General features: G+C 31.4%; 1 protein-coding gene across 5 annotated transcripts in view; it reads right to left on the reverse strand.

Annotated features, from left to right (window-relative positions):
* LOC145249653 (inter-alpha-trypsin inhibitor heavy chain H1-like) overlaps positions 1 to 20,527 on the reverse strand; it is a 362,855-nt gene that overhangs the window by 222,384 nt on the left and 119,944 nt on the right. For 4 of the 5 annotated variants that reach the window (XM_080111426.1, XM_080111425.1, XM_080111424.1 and 1 more), the window contains exons 4-5: positions 7,866 to 7,976; positions 2,950 to 3,206 (exon numbers count right to left, since the gene is read on the reverse strand). In XM_080111426.1, coding sequence (XP_079967552.1) covers positions 2,950 to 3,206; positions 7,866 to 7,976 — 368 coding nt within the window. The remainder of the gene's footprint in view (positions 1 to 2,949; positions 3,207 to 7,865; positions 7,977 to 20,527) is intronic. The other variant, XM_080111423.1, reaches the window with a different exon arrangement.

The following is a 20,527-nucleotide window of genomic DNA, read 5'->3' on the forward strand; positions in this document are numbered from 1 at the left end:
TATAGGTTCCTTGGACATAGCTCTAACTTAATAATTTGATTTGAGCCCAAAACAATAAATGTTAAGGGGTCATAATAGGGGTCAAAGTTAAAAAAATATTGACCTCTGCCAGCTCTACCAAATTACTCAGACAATTTCAGGTTTAAACATTTGAAATTTTACATAAAGGGTATTCAGAGACAGGGCAAGGATTTTTTTATCGGTTTGGGTCGAAAATTTGAGCTGCCAAGGGTCAAAGTTTTAAAAAAATGACCTTTGCGGTCTCAAGCTAACTATTCAGCCAATTTTTGGTCTAAGCGTTTGAAATTTTACATAGTGGGTATTCAGACATGCGACAAGCATTTTAATCAGTTTTGGGGCGAAAGTTTGGCTGACAAAAGGTCAAAATTTAAAAAATTGACCTTTGCAGATTCTGCCAAATTCCTCCGCCAATTTTGGGTCTAAACACTTGAAATTTTAGATGTAGGTAACTTGGACATGGGTAAAACTTTTATTTTGATTTAACACCAAACCAATAAATGTTAAGGAGTCAAAGTTAAAAAAAATACCTTTCCGATCTCTACGAAATTACTCAGACAAATTTTGGTCTCAATATTTGAAACTTTACATAGAGAATATTCACACATAGGGCAAGTTATGAACAGTACATAGGACCTTAGTAACTGCTAGTAATAATTAAATTTAGACTTGAGCATGTTTTACTAATATAATTAAATTGTATGTGATCTTTTACTTTTTTCTACATTCATGGATAAATTTAATTTTATAACAAAGTTTTATACAGGGTTATTTATATAGTTTAAACAAAGTTTGATACAGGGTTATTTATATAGTTTAAACAAAGTTTGATACAGGGTTATTTATATAGTTTAAATTTAGTCACGAGGTTTCTGATCTATGACATGCTAATAGGTTCTATCTAATGATCGATTTAGAATGTGTTAATAACAAACTAAAGTATCGTAAATGAAACACGAATTCGATATTTCATATGAATTCTAAATTTGCATTTATTGTTTTCTGCATCGTTTTTCATGTGTCTAGATAAATCTTTCAGTGCGTCACTAAATTTTAATCTCATGCAATCTGGCAATCGTTATTCGAATTTAGCCCGTGTTTTGCTTTTGATTTGTGCTTCATAAGTGGGTCCGATCGTATCTAAATAAACTCATTCTCTTCGCCGATTTTATCTACGCGTTTCAACGTCAAAAATGTTATTTTAGACTTGAGCATGACAGACCAATCAGCAGACAAAATTTCACATAGAAATGCACCGACGATTATTATTTAACGACTTCAATAAATGATATCTCGGTAACAGATGCGTTTAACAAAATTATTTAACGACTTCAATAGATGATATCTCGGCAACAGATGCGTTTAACAAAATTATTTAACGACTTCAATAGATGATATCTCGGTAACAGATGCGTTTAACAAAATTATTTAACGACTTCAATAGATGATATCTCGGTAACAGATGCGTTTAACAAAATTATTTAACGACTTCAATAGATGATATCTCGGTAACAGATGCGTTTAACAAAATTATTTAACGACTTCAATAGATGATATCTCGGCAACAGATGCGTTTAACAAAATTATTTAACGACTTCAATAGATGATATCTCGGTAACAGATGCGTTTAACAAAATTATTTAACGACTTCAATAGATGATATCTCGGTAACAGATGCGTTTAACAAAATTATTTAACGACTTCAATAGATGATATCTCGGCAACAGATGCGTTTAACAAAATTATTTAACGACTTCAATAGATGATATCTCGGTAACAGATGCGTTTAACAAAATTATTTAACGTCTTCAATAGATGATATCTCGGTAACAGATGCGTTTAACAAAATTATTTAACGACTTCAATAGATGATATCTCGGTAACAGATGCGTTTAACAAAATTATTTAACGACTTCAATAGATGATATCTCGGTAACAGATGCGTTTAACAAAATTATTTAACGACTTCAATAAATGATATCTCGGTAACAGATGCGTTTAACAAAATTATTTAACGACTTCAATAAATGATATCTCGGTAACAGATGCGTTTAACAAAATTATTTAACGACTTCAATAGATGATATCTCGGCAACAGATGCGTTTAACAAAATTATTTAACGACTTCAATAGATGATATCTCGGTAACAGATGCGTTTAACAAAATTATTTTACGACTTCAATAGATGATATCTCGGTAACAGATGCGTTTAACAAAATTATTTAACGACTTCAATAGATGATAACTCGGTAACAGATGCGTTTAACAAAATTATTTAACGACTTCAATGGATGATATCTCGGTAACAGATGCATTTAACAAAATTATTTAACGACTTCAATAGATGATATCTCGGTAACAGATGCATTTAACAAAATTATTTAACGACTTCAATAGATGATATCTCGGTAACAGATGCGTTTAACAAAATTATTTAACGACTTCAATAGATGATATCTCGGCAACAGATGCGTTTAACAAAATTATTTAACGACTTCAATAGATGATAGCTCGGCAACAGATGCGTTTAACAAAAGTATTTAACGACTTCAATAGATGATATCTCGGCAACAGATGCGTTTAACAAAATTATTTAACGACTTCAATAGATGATAGCTCGGCAACAGATGCGTTTAACAAAATTATTTCCTAAATTCGGAAGGGATTCTACTCATTTTGTTAAACAGAACTTTCATCGGACAAATGACAAGTTAGTCTGTGAAGAAGAAAATTGCAATCACCCTGCCATGAAAAACGTTTCTATATATATTTATTATTATTATTATTATATATATGTGTGTGTGTGTGTGTGTGTGTGTGTGTGTGTGTGTGTGTGTGTGTGTGTGTGTGTGTGTGTGTGTGTGTGTGTGTGTTGCGTGAATAGTGTAAAACGTAAAAGCGTTTATGACGACGTGCCGCTTTCAACTCACTTGTATCACTGAGAACGTTTGGTGTTTTCCTGTCTTTGGTCAAAAGGCCGGTAAATCGAGTAATGTTTCGGGGTTCCCACAAGCAGACGTACACGTGCAGTTGTTTGACGAACAGGTTATTTCGAAAAAAGATCGGAATCTGATGCGTGTACAGATTATCTTTTCGCTGCAGTAGAGTCTTATAGGTCAGATTGAAAAACGCCGCGCTTTTAGCCGCCAACGTAACGTTCATCATGAAAAGATTGATGTCGAAGAAACTGAAATAAAAACAATATGATTTGTTAAACATGTTAGAAATTTGACAATTACATCATGCCTCCCGTTGTATTTATTTTAGAGCAATCAAATCGGTCGATTCTATTTACCGCGGAGCGTTTCGTTTTCGCGGGATTTTTTTGTATTGCGTGCCTTTTTTCAGTTTCATCAAGCAAACCGTACTTTCCCGGCAAAGCATTTCCGATCACAAATAAGAAAACACCAATAGGGTTAGGATGTTTGAAACTCACCCTCCGTGTGAGGCAAAATGGCGCCTTCAACTTTCATCACATTAAGACTTTTTATTTCAAGCCTAAATAATTAGGCCCAGTAATTATCATTTAGATCCGCTAGAGACTACCTTTTTAGTCTGAACTGTTGACCTGACATGAACATGTATCATGAAGTTCTGTCCTATCTTCTCTGTGCGAGAACTGAATCTTATTACATCAGAAGACATCAATCGACCCCTTCAAAGGATTCAAACTCATATCTTCGATGGCAGATGAACTAACTACTAGTTCCTGTTGAGTATGAAGGATTTCGAGGTTGTTAACAGCTCTGTTTACAAAGGCAAAAACGGACATTCCTTTTTTCGCAACCGAGGATGTAAAAAGTTTGTATTGATTTTTAAGGAAGGCTTTGTTGTGTTTGTCTTATTTTGTCACAGTCTGGAACAAAAAACAAATATCTCACAAATAAGCTTGGCATGCTTTTACTGACAATGTGCCGTTAAACACACGGACTGTTAATAAGGCATACCTACTTAAAAAAAAATAGTTTTTGTTTTGTTTCTGTCTGTTCGGAGAATGAAATATTTTTCATATTAATAAACTTGTAGATTGAGCTAAACAGACTAGAACATGTATGTTGTAAAAAAGAAAATTCATATAAATTCATTTCAGTGGCGTGAAATTCGCGTTTGCCTGATAAACATATTGTCAGCATTTGATAAACATATTGTCAGCATTTGATAAACATATGTCAGCATTTGATAAACACATTGTCAGCATTTGAGAAACATATTGTAAGCATTTGATAAACATATTGTCAGCATTTGATAAACATATTGTCAGCATTTGATAAATATATTGTCAGAATTTGATAAACATATTGTCAGCATTTGATAAATATATTGTCAGCATTTGATAAACATATTGTCAGCATTTGATAAACATATAGTCAGTATTTGATAAACATATTGTCAGCATTTGATAAATATATTGCCAGCATTTGATAAACATATTGTCAGCATTTGATAAATATATTGTCAGCATTTGATAAACATTGTCAGCATTTGATAAACATATTGTCAGCATTTGATAAATATATTGTCAGCATTTGATAAACATATTGTCAGCATTTGATAAATATATTGTCAGCATTTGATAAATATATTGTCAGCATTTGATAAACATTGTCAGCATTTGATAAACATATTGTCAGCATTTGATAAACATATTGTCAGTATTAGGTAAACATATTGTCAGCATTTGATAAATATATTGTCAGCATTTGATAAACATATTGTCAGCATTTGATAAATATATTGTCAGCATTTGATAAATATATTGTCAGTATTTGATAAACATTGTCAGCATTTGATAAACATATTGTCAGCATTTGATAAACATATTGTCAGCATTTGATAAACATATTGTCAGCATTTGATAAACATATTGTCAGCATTTGATAAATATATTGTCAGCATTTGATAAACATATTGTCAGCATTTGATAAACATATTGTCAGCATTTGAGAAATATATTGTCAGCATTTGATAAACATTGTCAGCATGTGATAAACATATTGTCAGCATTTGATAAACATATTGTCAGCATTTGATAAACATATTGTCAGCATTTGATAAATATATTGTCAGCATTTGATAAACATATTGTCAGCATTTGATAAACATATTGTCAGCATTTGATAAACATATTGTCAGCATTCGACGAACATATTGTCAGCATTTGATAAACATATTGTCAGCATCTGATAAACATATTGTCAGCATTCGACGAACATATTGTCAGCATTTGATAAACATATTGTCAGCATTTGATAAACATATTGTCAGCATTTGATAAACATATTGTCAGCATTTGATAAACATATTGTCAGCATTCGACGAACATATTGTCAGCATTTGATAAACATATTGTCAGCATTTGATAAACATATTGTCAGCATTTGATAAACATATTGTCAGCATTCGACGAACATATTGTCAGCATTTGATAAACATATTGTCAGCATTTGATAAACATATTGTCAGCATTTGATAAACATTGTCAGCATTTGATAAACATATTGTCAGCATTTGATACAAAAAGAAGATAAAAAGTGCTGCATGTGGCTTTGCTTTTACTGGTCGCTTTTATAGCGGAATCGCTAAAAAGGAAATGGCTCGAATTAGTTACCCAATAACTCACGTCCTTTACATCTCGTGCACACATTCTTACCCATCAGCGACAACAAACGAACTGCTGAATACATACATACACTATATATATATATATATATATATATATATATATATATATATATATATATATATATACAGATATGCATACACTATATATATATACAGATATACATACACTATATATACAGATATACATACACTATATATATATACAGATATACATACACTATATATATATATATACAGATATACATACACTATATATATATACAGATATACATACACTATATATATATACAGATATACATGCAGATATACATGCACTATATGTATATATATACAGATATACATGCACTATATATATACAGATATACATACACTATATATATATATATATACAAATATACATACACTATATATATACAGATATACATAAACTATATATATATATACAGATATACATAAACTATATATATATATATACAGCTATATACATACACTATATATATATATATATATAGATATACATACACTATATATATATACAGATATACATACACTATATATATATATATACAGATATACATACACTATATATATACAGATATACATACACTATATATATATATACAGATATACATAAACTATATATATATACAGATATACATACACTATATATATATATACATATATGCATACACTATATATATATACAGATATACATACACTATATATATACATATATACATACACTATATATATATATACAGATATACATACACTATATATATATACAGATATACATACACTATATATATATATACAGATATACATACACTATATATATATATATATACAGATATACATACACTATATATATATACAGATATACATACACTATATATATATATATATATATATATATATATACAGATATACATACACTATATATATATATACAGATATACATACACTATATATATATATATATATACAGCTATACATACACTATATATATTTGTACTTATAAAAAAAATTTTTAATTTTTTTTCAAAATATTATTTTGTATTCCTGCACGTCACCAATTGAAAACGAATAAAGAAAAGTTATAAGCTTTTATACTTTTCGTATTCTTTTTTATTCATATATATATATATATATACAGATATACATACACTATATATATATATATATATATATACAGATATACATACACTATATATATATATATATATATATATATACAGATATACATACACTATATATATATATACAGATATACATACACTATATATATATATATATATACAGCTATACATACACTATATATATTTGTACTTATAAAAAAAATTTTTAATTTTTTTTCAAAATATTATTTTGTATTCCTGCACGTCACCAATTGAAAACGAATAAAGAAAAGTTATAAGCTTTTATACTTTTCGTATTCTTTTTTATTCATATATATATATATATATATATATATATATATATATATATATATATATATATACATATATATATATATATATATATATATATATATTAAGTAATGTGATTGATAATTTAAATTATCAATCACATTACTTAATATTGAATTAGCTCTAGGATATTTACCTATCGAGCTTATTATATATCTAAATTACAACAAGCACTTTCTCTTTCCTGTATTTTAATTAAACATTTAATTAAACTAGTAATTTCACTGTTACATTGAAATACACTCAGCTCTTAGACTATTGTTCTAATCTCCTTTAAATAATATATATATATATAGACAGATATGCATACACTAACAAGAACAGCATAAGCCAACACATTCACAATGCCACGCTGTCGAATACTCGAATTCATATATTGCTTACACATTCATATTCACACTATGAACATATTAACCCACTCATTTCTAAACCTTATGATGACTAACAATTTTCTTTACAAAACATGAATTTTATAAACGAGCATTTATTCGCATGAAAATAAGGTTCCTTCAATTGCTTTCTTCGTTAGAACATAACTTTACACCCAATTTTGTTAAATGTTGTTGTGGTACTTGACAAACCCAATGATGCTATTCTTGTACAAAATGACCTTACTTACTGCCAGAGTCCACATCACATCTCCTCGGCTTCAGTCTGGTCAGCTTTTACGATAATGCGACTCAATTGATGAGTGGATTTTGGAAGTTTCTATACTTTTATTCGTTTATAAAAATTGAAAGTGCTGATTTACTTACGTCTGTTTTCTAAGCAATTTTTGAACTTTACTCTTCGCGTGTTTGAACCATTCTTTGTAATCAGTTGATTTGTTTATAGTACGTCCCACAAATAAACTGTTGTTGACGATCCTGAAAGAACGACAAGTCAATAAGCAAAATGCAATGATGGGGTTGTAGAGTACAGAATGAAACGTGGTAATGTGTGTGTGTGTGTGTGTGTGTGTGTGTGTGTGTGTGTGTGTGTGTGTGTGTGTGTGTGTGTGTGTGTGTGTGTGTGTGTGTGTGTGTACAGTGAAATGGGGCGCTGGTTAGAGTTATGGTTCAGTAGGCTTTGTTTGAATTATATCAAGCCATGGCATCATTTTCATTAATACTATTGTAAAATGTTTGCATCCACCCTCTTGCCTATTAGAATAGTAGGGTAGACTGGATACACAAGTATTCGTAGAACGAAATCTCTGAAACAACACTTGCAATGCGTAGGTCTCTGACAAAATGTGAACGATGTCTATGTGCATACATCGTTTATCTGATAGAGAGGTTGGGTCTTGAAGTGATCTTGAAAGGTTGAAATAGGAAATAAGTTGTCAAAAGTTCAAGATTTTATGAGAACGAAAGGGACAAAGGGGGGGGGGGCACGCTGAGAGCTAGACAGAATTCGTTTTGAGGCGAAACATAACCCATGTATTTAAATATGGATTTTCAAAAATTGTAAGAGGTAGACACTCTCCGTCTCTCTTTCCCTGCCAGAATGATTTACCTGAAATATTAAATAACATTTATTTTGCGTACAAACATATGCGTATTAGTTATTGGTAATTAACTATGATCAACAGACCTTGTCTAAATAATCTAAACAACAGACCTTCTCTAAATAATCGTCCATACACATCCCCTATAAATCTGAGCTAGCGAACCAAACCGAAGTATTTTAAAGTTATTAATCGTTTGAATAAGGGTTTAAGGTGTCTCTAGTAATTTTTCGTGTTGTCTCCTCAACAAAAAAAAAAAAAAAGAGAGAGACCAATATGACACTTGTTCTCTGCTATGCATAATACTGTGCAGCAAAATTAACGTGTGGAAGGCGTTAAGATTCGAACTCTCATTTCCGAGATCGAGGAACTGCCCACGTAATGACTAGGTACGGGCAAAATGAATGCTGGCGCTCAAAATGTATAAACATTTTGACCCCTCCCTTTATTTAAAAATTCACTAAAAATCAGGAAATTAATCAATTTTAATAAAAGTTTCAGTATTTATCAAATAATGATCACGGAATATAATGAACTAATTATTTTTATTTAAATCTTAGTGGAAATGTATTATTTTGTTTAAAAAAAAAATACCTTTACTAAAGTTATGGTTTTCAGTAGTAAATAAAAATCGCAAGAATTTATTTACTTTTTTTTATATATAAATAAAGCATCGTAATTTGTAGCAATAAAAATAAAATAAAATAATTTTTACAGGAACATTACGAAAAACGCCCTAAAGTCCATATTAATGAATTCGATATAACTCGAACAAAAATGAATTTCTCGAACTACCGATATTACCATTGAATTAAGCATTTCTTATTTAATATTTTCACACAAAAAATTATAATTGCAAAAAATATTTTTACTTTTTTTTTAAATTGCAGGTTTCGCATAATTTTTATATGCAAGATTTTTATAATTTCCTTGCTCGCAGGAATGTAAAACTTTCGGCGTAACATATTTTTTATATAATATTGAACAATAATTAAAAATAATAATAATTTAAAAACAGGAATATACAAAAATAATTAAATTAAAAAATGGACAAATTTATACAAACGTTCCATGTCGGTAACTACGGATGCCCATTCTTGAAATGATAAGGAAACCTGTCCGTTTTGCCCCCTCCATCTCTGCCCATACCTTTTCCCTCCAACTACCCGATGTCATTTTCAGATATGTTTCAAATTGTGTCAAGTCGACTTTAAATTTCACGTAAACATTCCGATTAATTAAAACGTCAGTTTGTATTTTTTTAAGTGTTAATTTTTTCAATAGTTATAAATTGTTTCCTTTCCAATTTGAATTCTGTATGGATATTATTAAATAATAGTGTTAACTTTTTTTTAATGAATAAATTGTCAGTATAATTAATGAATTTAATTAATGTTTATGCCGTTTAAAGTTTATGAAAGTTTAAATTCTATTAATAATTGTTTGAACTTTTATAAGGAATAAATTGTAATTGTAACTTAGTGAAATAAATTCACTGAATTTAATTGAGTCAATTAAATTGACCTTCCAACACTTAAAATGCATTTGTAGTTTTATATAAAAAAAAATAAAATAATTTATCGACGCATTTAGAGTAGCCGACGAAGCAAAAACGAGGTGAAAAAACAAGAAAAAAACAAAAAAATAAATAAATAAATATTACCAAAGGCAAGCTATCTTTCTACATAACTAGATCAGTTCTTTTGTATGTGTTCTAACTTATTTTTAAGTGTTTTTTTGCTATCAAAAAATAAAGCTATCGGAAAGCCTGCAGAGTTAGAATGAAATAAAAGGTCTTTTTGGCACCATAGTCTAGCCTCGATAATCACTTAAAAATAGAAAATTAAACAAAATACTAATAGAAACATACTAAATAAACTTTAGTAATCTTGCAAAAATTTCATGTTGTATAATTATTTGGTTTAATTTTAAAGTTTTAAGCATTTATCGAGACCTTTTTAATTAAATTCTACTTTCCTTTTAAATTACAGATAGCTTTGCTAGCATATATTCAAGATCACTATTCTATAGTTGAGACTGGCAATCCAGTTTTAGTTGGACATGTATTAAAGAAATTCATTGATAAAGATCTTTCCCAGAAGAAGATACAAGAATGGGCTACTAATACAAAATAGTTACCCACCAATAACCACTTATTATTTTTCGATAAGAGACATAATTTAATATTTACCGTATTCCAAAATAAATGAAAGTATAATGTTTAAATTTCTAAAATTTAATACAAATCGATATCTTCGATATAAAGAAATGATGAGCATTACATCGGCCGACAGTTGCATAACTTTTCGATTCCAAAACAGAGTCGGTCAAAATTCTGGAACACCATAATGGATTTATAATTAATAAATACTGAAATACTGAGACTTTTTTCAACCAAGTGTGCCACTTTTATACTTTTTTAATCTTTGTAAAATAAATAAATAAATAAAATAAACGAGTTTATTTCTTTACTAGCGGGGTACCCGGCGTTGCCCGGGTGTGTTGCGGTGGTGTAGTAAGGGGGGAAAAAAGCAGCCCATTTTGCCGCAGTCATAACTATCAGCCGAGAGATTTTTTTTCTAGTAAATTAAATTTTACAATTTTTCTTTAAAATTTGAATCTTGTAGCACAATAACAATGTAACAGTAGAAAATCATTATTATCGACTATTGCTTGTTTTTTTTTTGTTTTTTTTTTTTAGATTAAACTTGAAACTGCGGTAGTTAATTAAACCCTTAACGACTGAGAATTATTTTGTTCATTGGGGTGTGCCAAATAGTTGCCTCGGTCTTTTAGGATTTAATTAAACGTGCATAAAACCGTGTTTAATTTTAATCGTGCATAATTAGTAAAGTCAAAGCACGAGCACGACTAATCTAAATAATGAACTTGTTTATTTTTTGCGAAGATTTTTAATGAAAAAGAACCGAAAAAATTTGGCACACAGAATTGGGGAAAAATAATTATTTCAGTTTTTAAGAGGTTAATTAAATAAATAAATACTTATGTATCTATTTACTTTTTACGTTAAGAGACAATATTTTAAAAAATATTTATTTTTATAAATATTTTTATATGAAACTAAGAATATATTTCCCCCAAATTAATTTTATTGTTTATTTTTATTATACAACAGATTTTTACAACATTTTGCGCTGATAAACTCAGTAGTTCGTTCGTGTCGAAGTTGCTTAAACAGCAAATCAGCAGCAGGAGCAAATAATCCTGCATTATTTGGTCGTACTTTTTTAGTAAACCTCTTATGTCCGACCAAAATTCGGCCCCACTAAATGTTCGATTCAGTTCCTGCTGATTTACAACTTTACACGTTGTTTCTGTATGACAAACATGAGCAGTCAGTTGTACATTGATCGGGCATAATTTTGGTTGTACATTTTTTGTAAAACTCTTAACGATCTGGAGACATATTGCTGATCGGAAATAATTTTTTAATATAGTTATGTTTACATATTTGCAATATGAAATCAAATGATAAAATAAAGCATTAACGCAGTGGTGTTTTCTAAAAAAACAACTAAATGTTGACGCAGGGATTTTTACAGGCAGCTACAAAACGGCGAATTGTTATAACCAATCGAAACGAATTGGCTTTTATTTAAATTATTCTAAATCTTAAAAATAGCAATAAAAATTATTAAAATGTTTGGTATTTTTTTAGATTAGGTCCACATTCACGACTTTTATAGGTTTTCGACTATGTTGAATATGAAAATCGCATTGAAATTTTGCAGAAATAAGTAGTTATCGAGATATAAAAAGTTGTATTATGCATTGTATTCTTTGGCGGCCATCTTTTTTACGGGCATGCGCGCGCCATAAAGAAATCTACTAATCTATGGCTGACATTGCCACCTAGCGGAAACATTTTTTGGGGATCCCCTTTCCATTTAGCGGAAAATCCACTTTTCTGAAACTGAGAATGCTCCCCAAAAAAATTGTGCCCGCAAAACTCGTCTCTGGAAAACTCGTACCCGGAAAACTTGTCTCTTTTTGCTAGGCAGGAAAACTGGTCCCTTATCTATTCAATAAGAGACCAGTTTTTCTACCTAGACGAGTTTTCCTAAATAAAAAAAAATTGGTCATTTTTATACATTCGGTTCAACAGAACAATTTTCTAAATTTTCAAAACATCATCCCCTCTCCATGTTAAGTATGTGTTACTAAATGATATTTCAGATTCGCAAGAAAATAAAAATAAAAGAAAGATTAATAAAAGGAGAGAACATTCTAACTTAACACTCACCTTTTAAATTATGACTTTTATTGGTTTTCGGGTATGCTGAAAACGAACATCACATTTAAACTTTCCACGGAATCCGGGTATTAAGAAATCTTGGTCAAAGAAACGGGCAAATAAGAAAAATGCGTAAGAAAATTCAATTTTAATAAAACAATTTTGGAATTAAAGAAGCAATATTGGATTTTTATAAAATAGAACTGTTTTTTTTTTTTTTTGTTTTGTTTTGTTTTTTTTGCTTTGTTTTTTCGAACAAATAAATAATTTAAATGAAATATTGAAGAAAATATAATTTTAATAAAAAAAATTTTGGAATTATTATAGGTTTTTATAGAACAGAACTTTTTTCTTTTTTCTGAAATTCTTATAATAAATCATGTGCAAAAAAAATGCCCTGCGATTTTTTGAAGTGAAGAAAAAAAAATGAAATTCTTATTTAAAAAATGTGAAAAAGTGTAACTGGTATTCTGTATGAAGTGATGTAACTGTTCAGTCGGAAAAATCGTTTGGTTATGGATTTGGTTTACGCAGGCTTGTTTACGTACGCATGCGTATGAGATATTTTTGTGTGCATGACCATCTGAAATTCTATAATACAGGTCTTTATATCTCGCAAACTACTTTTGTCTGTAAAATTTAAATGAGATTTTCGCCTTCAGCATAGTCGAAACCCCACTTAAGTCACAATTTTATAGAACTTTGTGGATTGTTGGTCGTGGAGAAATAAATTTGTTTATAGTGCGCTCAGTACCAGTGGCGCCAAAGCATGTTTATTTTTTGGGGCTGTGTGCATGTGTGCGGACCAGAAAACGTTAATCGAAAATTTAGGCATTTCCACCCGTTCCACTGTTGAATGGCATCTTTCTGCTTGGAAGTTTTCGATAACTTGTTACAAAACTCTTTTATTTAAAAAATAAATGGAATTTAAAATATAAATATGGATAAATTCTTAACAATGAAGAATAGAACTACAAATTAGAATAGTATTTTTATAGATAAGTGATTTTTTTGGAATTTATATCGATTTTTTTAAATTTTATATTTATATTTTTATTTTATATCGTTGATTGTCTTCAAATCTTTTTTTTAAAGAAAACCGATTTTAAAAAACAAATATAGCATAATTTGCTATTAAACCTGTTATTTTTTTTTAAATTTGATCTTTGCTCCTTTAATTAAAAAAAAATTAGAGTTTGAATTACATTTTTCAAGTAGTTATGAGCTTGTAAAGATAGGAGGTCGAATTATTCAATTTTTTTCACGCATTCTTAAGATCGGTTTCTGACACTGCGAACGATCGGCTGACACCAATGATTGCCGGTCTTGCCCGATCCATGCTTGACGGGAATTCACGAAAATTTGGGTCAAATTATGCAAGAGTACCCAGTTAATTAAACTGCATAAGCACCTGTTAAAGTTCTATAATTGAATATCGCCCTCCAAAAGAAGAACGAAAAAAAAACCGGCAGCCCCCCCCCACTAAAAAAAAATGGTGACAATAAAGTGAGTGCATTTCTTCATATCTTGGAAACTACTTGTTTCCTGGAATTTTAAAAGTTAGTGGTAATTTTAAAGGATTTTCCGAGGGTGGAAAGAAAAAAAATCGTGGTCACAAAGTGAGTGCACATTTTACGTTAAATTAATATAGAAAAGTGATCCCCCACTTTTTTAAAACTAACATTTCTTCATACCTTGAAAACTACTCGTTTGCCGTAATTTTAAACGTTAATTTCGTTTTCAGCGACCCCGAAACCCGTAGGAGTTGTAATTTTAAAGGAATTTTCGAGGGTGGAGTAATTCTTTACATTTACCCAAGAACCCCCCCCCTTAAAAGTTATTAAATTTATTTGTTTTCAAAAAATTTTTAGTGGGAGGGCGTTCTCAGTTTCAGAAAGTTGATTTTTCCGCTAAGTGGAAGAGGGGTGAGCAATCGCAGAAAAGTGTTTCTACTAGGTGTCAGTGTCAATGTCAGTCATAGATTAGTACATTTGTTTATAGCGCGCGCGTAAAAATGATGGCCGCCAAAGAATACAATGCATAATACAACTTTTTATATCTCGATAACTACTTATTCCTGCAAAATGTTAATGCGATTTCCGTATTCAGCATACTCGAAAACTTATAAAAGTCGTCATTTTAAAGAAAATTGTGGAGGTGGACCTAATCTAAAAATTTACCAAAAGTCTAAGCAACTTGTAAATATGTGTTTTACATTATTTTTATAAAATGAAAGGAAAAAATCTGTTTTAAAAATTAATTTCATTATTTATCTTCTAATATATTTCAGTTATTTAACAGAAATTCGCCCTGATAACAGAAGTCATGAGATGAGCTTATATTTTACATGACGGACATGCTTGTCTTTATTTGAAAATCTTATTTTTGTACTGCGCTAATCAACCATATTACTAGGTAGGGCAATTCTAATGGCTACTTAGGTATGGGACCTTGTTTTAAACGCCGATGAATCATAATATTTTTTAAATTTTCGGTTACTTTTTGATTATGTTTAAAAGATTACAGCTTATAGTTAATTTCGCAAAGAAAGAATAGCGTGTGAAATAAAAAATACATGGAATAATTTTATCTCAAATCTGAAAAACCGTATATTTCACGTAAAAATTCATGACAAACATCGTGTTTACGTTTTTCTGTAAAGAGAAATATAAGTTTTCTGGAATTATTTCCAGTAAATATCTTACTGCTGATGCAAATCTCTATCTATATGCACTTAACTTTGGCTAAAAATGGTAACTATGCGTGTAATTGTAATGCAATAATGGTGGTGCAATCTCTAACTACATCTCTCCTAGATCGGCACTGCTTGAGTACTTATAATGAAACAATAATTATTCTTTAATTCATATATATATATATATATATATATATATATATATATATTAGCATGGATACCCAGCGTTGCCAGGGTCGACATGAAGTTCGGTTTGGCCACACCTGCTACACTAAGAATCAACTCCGTCGTTACCCCAACAAAAATTTCAAAAATAAAAGAACAAATGAAAACGCGAAAATGTACCCCCCCCCCCCCGAAAAAAAGCAGAAATACGTGACAAACTCTCCATTAGATATTTCGGCAGAAGGGATTCAAAGAGGAGCTATTCTCCGGATATTGAGCACCTTTTTATGACTATGTTTCAATTTAAGTGAATTTCTTTTATGCTCCATCAGTCTAGAAGGATGTGTTGCAACGAAAACAAACTGTAAATTCGGTTTCAAAAAATATCAAAATAGAATTTGTGTGAACCGAAATACATGTTTTTTATAAAAATGATGAGTTATGACTTATTGTGTTATTTAAAGAAAAACAAAATTAGCAGTTACGATGTTAAAAAATGTGAAGAAAAACAAAATTAGCAGTTACGATGTTAAAAAATGTGAAGAAAAACTGGTAAAAAATGTAAATGAAAGGGTTTTGTTGTTTTGTAGAAAGAATCGTAGTTGAATTGGATTGTTTGTTTATTTTAAAATAAAAATCCACTGGACCAAAACGTTAATTACGAAATCACGGGAATTATTTTATTTGAACTGATTCCAAAAATAATGCTTGAAAGTTTGTGTGAATTATTTTTAGTTTGATTATCCGCCGAAAAAGAAAACAAAAACAAAAAGAAGAAAGGGAAATAACTCAAAACTCAAATAACTCAAACTGTTTTATAAAAAAAATCGATGTTGGTACAAATAAATAAAATTAAATATGTTATCAATATAAATCAAATTTAAATATTAAACTTAAATAGAACACTTAAAACAATTCTCTTACTATAAATAATAACTAACACACCGCTATTTAATAAATCGATTTTCCTTAATGTAATATGCAAATGACGTCATCTCTCAATCGTCTATTTTACACGAATCATACTATATATAGGATTGAATGAAGCATTAAAGAAATGGACTTTTTGTATATATTAGTCAAATTGTGAATAAACAAACAAACAAACAAACAGACAGGAATATGAATTTATATATATACATATATATATATATATACAAAATTTATATACATATATTTATATATATATATACATATATTTATATATATATATATATATATACACACACACAAAAAAATATATATATACAAAATTTATATAAGGATTTGAATACAATACAAGGGGTATGCAATAAGTAATGCCCCTGACCGACTTCTCATAGCAGTAGAGCGACGAAACTTGGCACAGTTATTAGTCTTTCTCTACATAGGAACCACCCAGAGTTACGCATTTCTCCCATTGTTTGATGCAGCTCTGGAGACCGTTTTTGTAGAACACTCCAGGTTGGTTCTCCAACCACAACGTGACTTCAGAAATCAAGGCTGCATCATCTGGGAAACGCTTTCCTTTCAAAAACAACTTCATGGCTGGGAAGAGGTGAAAGTCAGAGAGTGCAAGGTCAGGAGAGTAGGGAGGATGGGAACGGATTTCATAACCACAAGCCCGTGCTTCTGATCTGGCGACATGCGAGTTGTGAACCGGAGCTTTGTCCTGCAGGAGAAGGGTACCTTCCCTTGCTCTTGATTTTGATAGCTTTCCTTAATTTCCTCAAAAGTGAAGCATAATAGGCTCCTATAATTGTAGTACCCTTTGGCAGAAAATCTGTCATCACTACTCTGTCCTGGTTCCCGAAGACTGTGAGCATGACCTTGTCAGCGGAGGGGTGCACCCTTGCCTTCTTTGGAGGTGGTGAGTCCAAGTGCTTCCACTGCATTGACTGGGCTTTGGTCTCTGGATCATAGTGATGGACCCAGGTTTCATCCTGTGCAATCAGTCTTTTGAAAAAATTTGACTTATCTTCTTGGCACATCTCCAAATTCATCCTCGAGGACTCGACGCGTTCTCGCTTCTGGAATGGTGTGAGCAACATGGGAATCCATCTGGTAGACACCTTATGCATGAATGATAGTTTCCACAGACCCTGTACTAATCTTGACATCTTGGGCTATTTGACGAATAGTAATGCGCCGATCTTCCAAAATGGCAGACTCAACTTGACGGACAGATTCCTCATCAATGACGGAAGGGGGGGACCAGGTCTGGGAGCTGTTTTCACATGTTTGAATTCACGATACCAGCGTTTTACATATGATGGGGCATTATCACCATAAGTTTCTTTCATGTCATCAAAAGTCTCCTGTGGTGTGCGTCCTTTCAAATACAAAAACCGGATCACTGCTCGACATTCAACAGGCTCCATTCCACACCTGACTCAGTTCAAACATCTGTAAAACAGAAACCACAATTAGTTCAGAGCTGTAATTTGCCACATAACCCATAGAGATATAAATCATTGCACATGCAAAATTTCAGCTAGATCAGACAACTGGAAGTGGGTCAGGGGCATTACTTATTGCACGCCCCTCGTATACGGGAATTTATCGAGAGCTCTTTCGGCTATCATCCTATAAGGAAAAATCGATAGCATACACAAACAATATTACTGGCGAAATTAAAGAGCACTACGGGGGAATTTGAATGTCCAGAAATAAGAAAAAAAAAACGATTAAAAGAAATATTTAATCTGAAATTGCGTTTAAAAGCGATTAAAACTAAACCTTGGCACAGCGAGGGGAAAGGGGGGATGTGGGAAAAACGGGTCAAAGTTCCCCAAAGTTTTTAACTTTTTTCGTTTTTGAAAGTATTTATCTATCGGTGATGAATATGCTAAGCAACATGCTTCCAGTGATAATAATAAACAACTTGCTCTTCTGGTTCGAAGAAAATATGGCTGGGAGTCTAATAACGGAAGCAAACATATTTTTGATTTTTCGAAAACTGTTCTTACAGACATCGAAAATCGAGTTTTATCTAAGAGGTTAGATTTCTGTATTCCCCCTATTGGTATAAATAAAGAGAGAATACTCGCTGCTTTTGAAGTTTTGTTTTCTCAACTTAAACATAATACTCCCTATTCCCTTGAGGACATTTTTGGGATGAAATCAAGTTTGGTTGACTTAGCTCACCGATATAGCAACACTCCTGTTGATCGCAGCGACTTTGTTTCGAATAAAATGCAATTAAAAACTATCAAAGCGTTGAAATCAAATGCTGACATATATATGTATAAACCAGATAAAGGAGCAGGAGTTGTAATTATGGATTAATCCGATTACGTTGAGAAAATGCTATTGATTCTCACCGATGCTTCTAAATTCCGGAAACTTGGCCCTGTCGAGTTAACGGATAATACTTGCAAAAAAGAGGCCAAGATACACAGACGTCTACTTGCATTATTTAAAAATGATGTGTTTTGCAAGGTCGTCTATGACAAGATCAGACCCTCTGGGTCACAATGTCCCAGATTGTATGCACTCTCTAAAATCCATAAGCAAGGTGTGCCACTGAGACCTATTTTATCTATGATAGGTTCTGCTCAACATTCTTTGGCTCAGTAGCTTATCGAAATTTTGCAGCCGGTGCGTAAATTATACAGCACGCGCTGTATTCCTGATTTTTTTTTTCGGTTCATCGAATGTCTACGCAGGTTTAATTCGAATGCAGAGACATCCTTTATGTGTTCTTTCGATGTCTCTAGTCTTTTTACTAACGTACCGTTAGATGAGACGATACATATTTGTACCGACGCGCTTTATGGTGGTCGTCTAACTTCTCCACGCTTTTTCAAAGAGATATTCACTGAATTAATTTTAATATGCACCAAATCAGTGGAGTTTAGCTTTGGTGACATTATGTATTGTCAGGTCGACGGGGTTTCAATGGGGAGTCCGTTAGCCCCAATTTTAGCTGATATTTTTGTCGGTTATTACGAATCCCTTATGTTTAATTCTGCAACAAAACCCACCACATATTTTAGATATGTTGACGACACTTTTTCATCGCAAACTGAAGCGTTATCTATTTTTAATAGGTTGAATTCCTTGCATGGGGCTCTTATGTTCACCATGGAAAGTGAGAAGGGCAATTCTCTTTCCTTCTTGGATGTTCTTGTTGAACGTTCAAGAGGGGGATTTCTCACTACCATTTATAGGAAGCCCACTTTTACTGGCTTATATGTTAACTGGTCATTCTTTGTACCCAAACCACGCAAGGTCGGCTTAATTAATACGCTGGTACATAGGGCTCTCATGATAGATTAGACTCCGAACTTCATAAGATCAGAGAAATATTTATCAATAAGACCTTATTGAATACTGCATTGGCAAGAAGGTTGATGATTTCAAATTCCCTAAAAAGTGTGGGCCTGCGAAGTGCCCGGTTTATTTAAAATTACCGTGGATTGGGGGCAATAGTATCAAATTGTCAAAACAGATTGTTAGAAGTGTTTATAAGTGCTTCTACTCTGTTTCCTTGCGTTTGGTATACACTACGAGATCTGCTTTTCCTTCTTTTCGCAAAGATAGTTTGCCTTACACCCAAATTAGTAATATTGTTTATCAGTTTAAATGCCAGTGCGATGCTGGTTATGTTGGGTGAACATCTTTGCATTTGATAACTCGTATAAACCAGCACGTTCCATCTAAAATCAGACAGGAGAGAGTAGGATCTGGTAGTCTTCCTCCTTCCGTAGCCCTGGACTCTGCCATTGGCCAGCATTTGGTTGACAATCCATGCTGTGTTTAAAAATATCAAATGGGGTGGTTCGAGGTGTTACACAGAGCAGACTCCAAAAACCATTTAAAGATTTTGGAG

Source organism: Euprymna scolopes, chromosome 28 (assembly GCF_053919585.1).
Source record: "Euprymna scolopes isolate OS-2025 chromosome 28, ASM5391958v1, whole genome shotgun sequence".
NCBI classification, from domain to species: Eukaryota; Metazoa; Mollusca; class Cephalopoda; order Sepiida; family Sepiolidae; genus Euprymna; species Euprymna scolopes.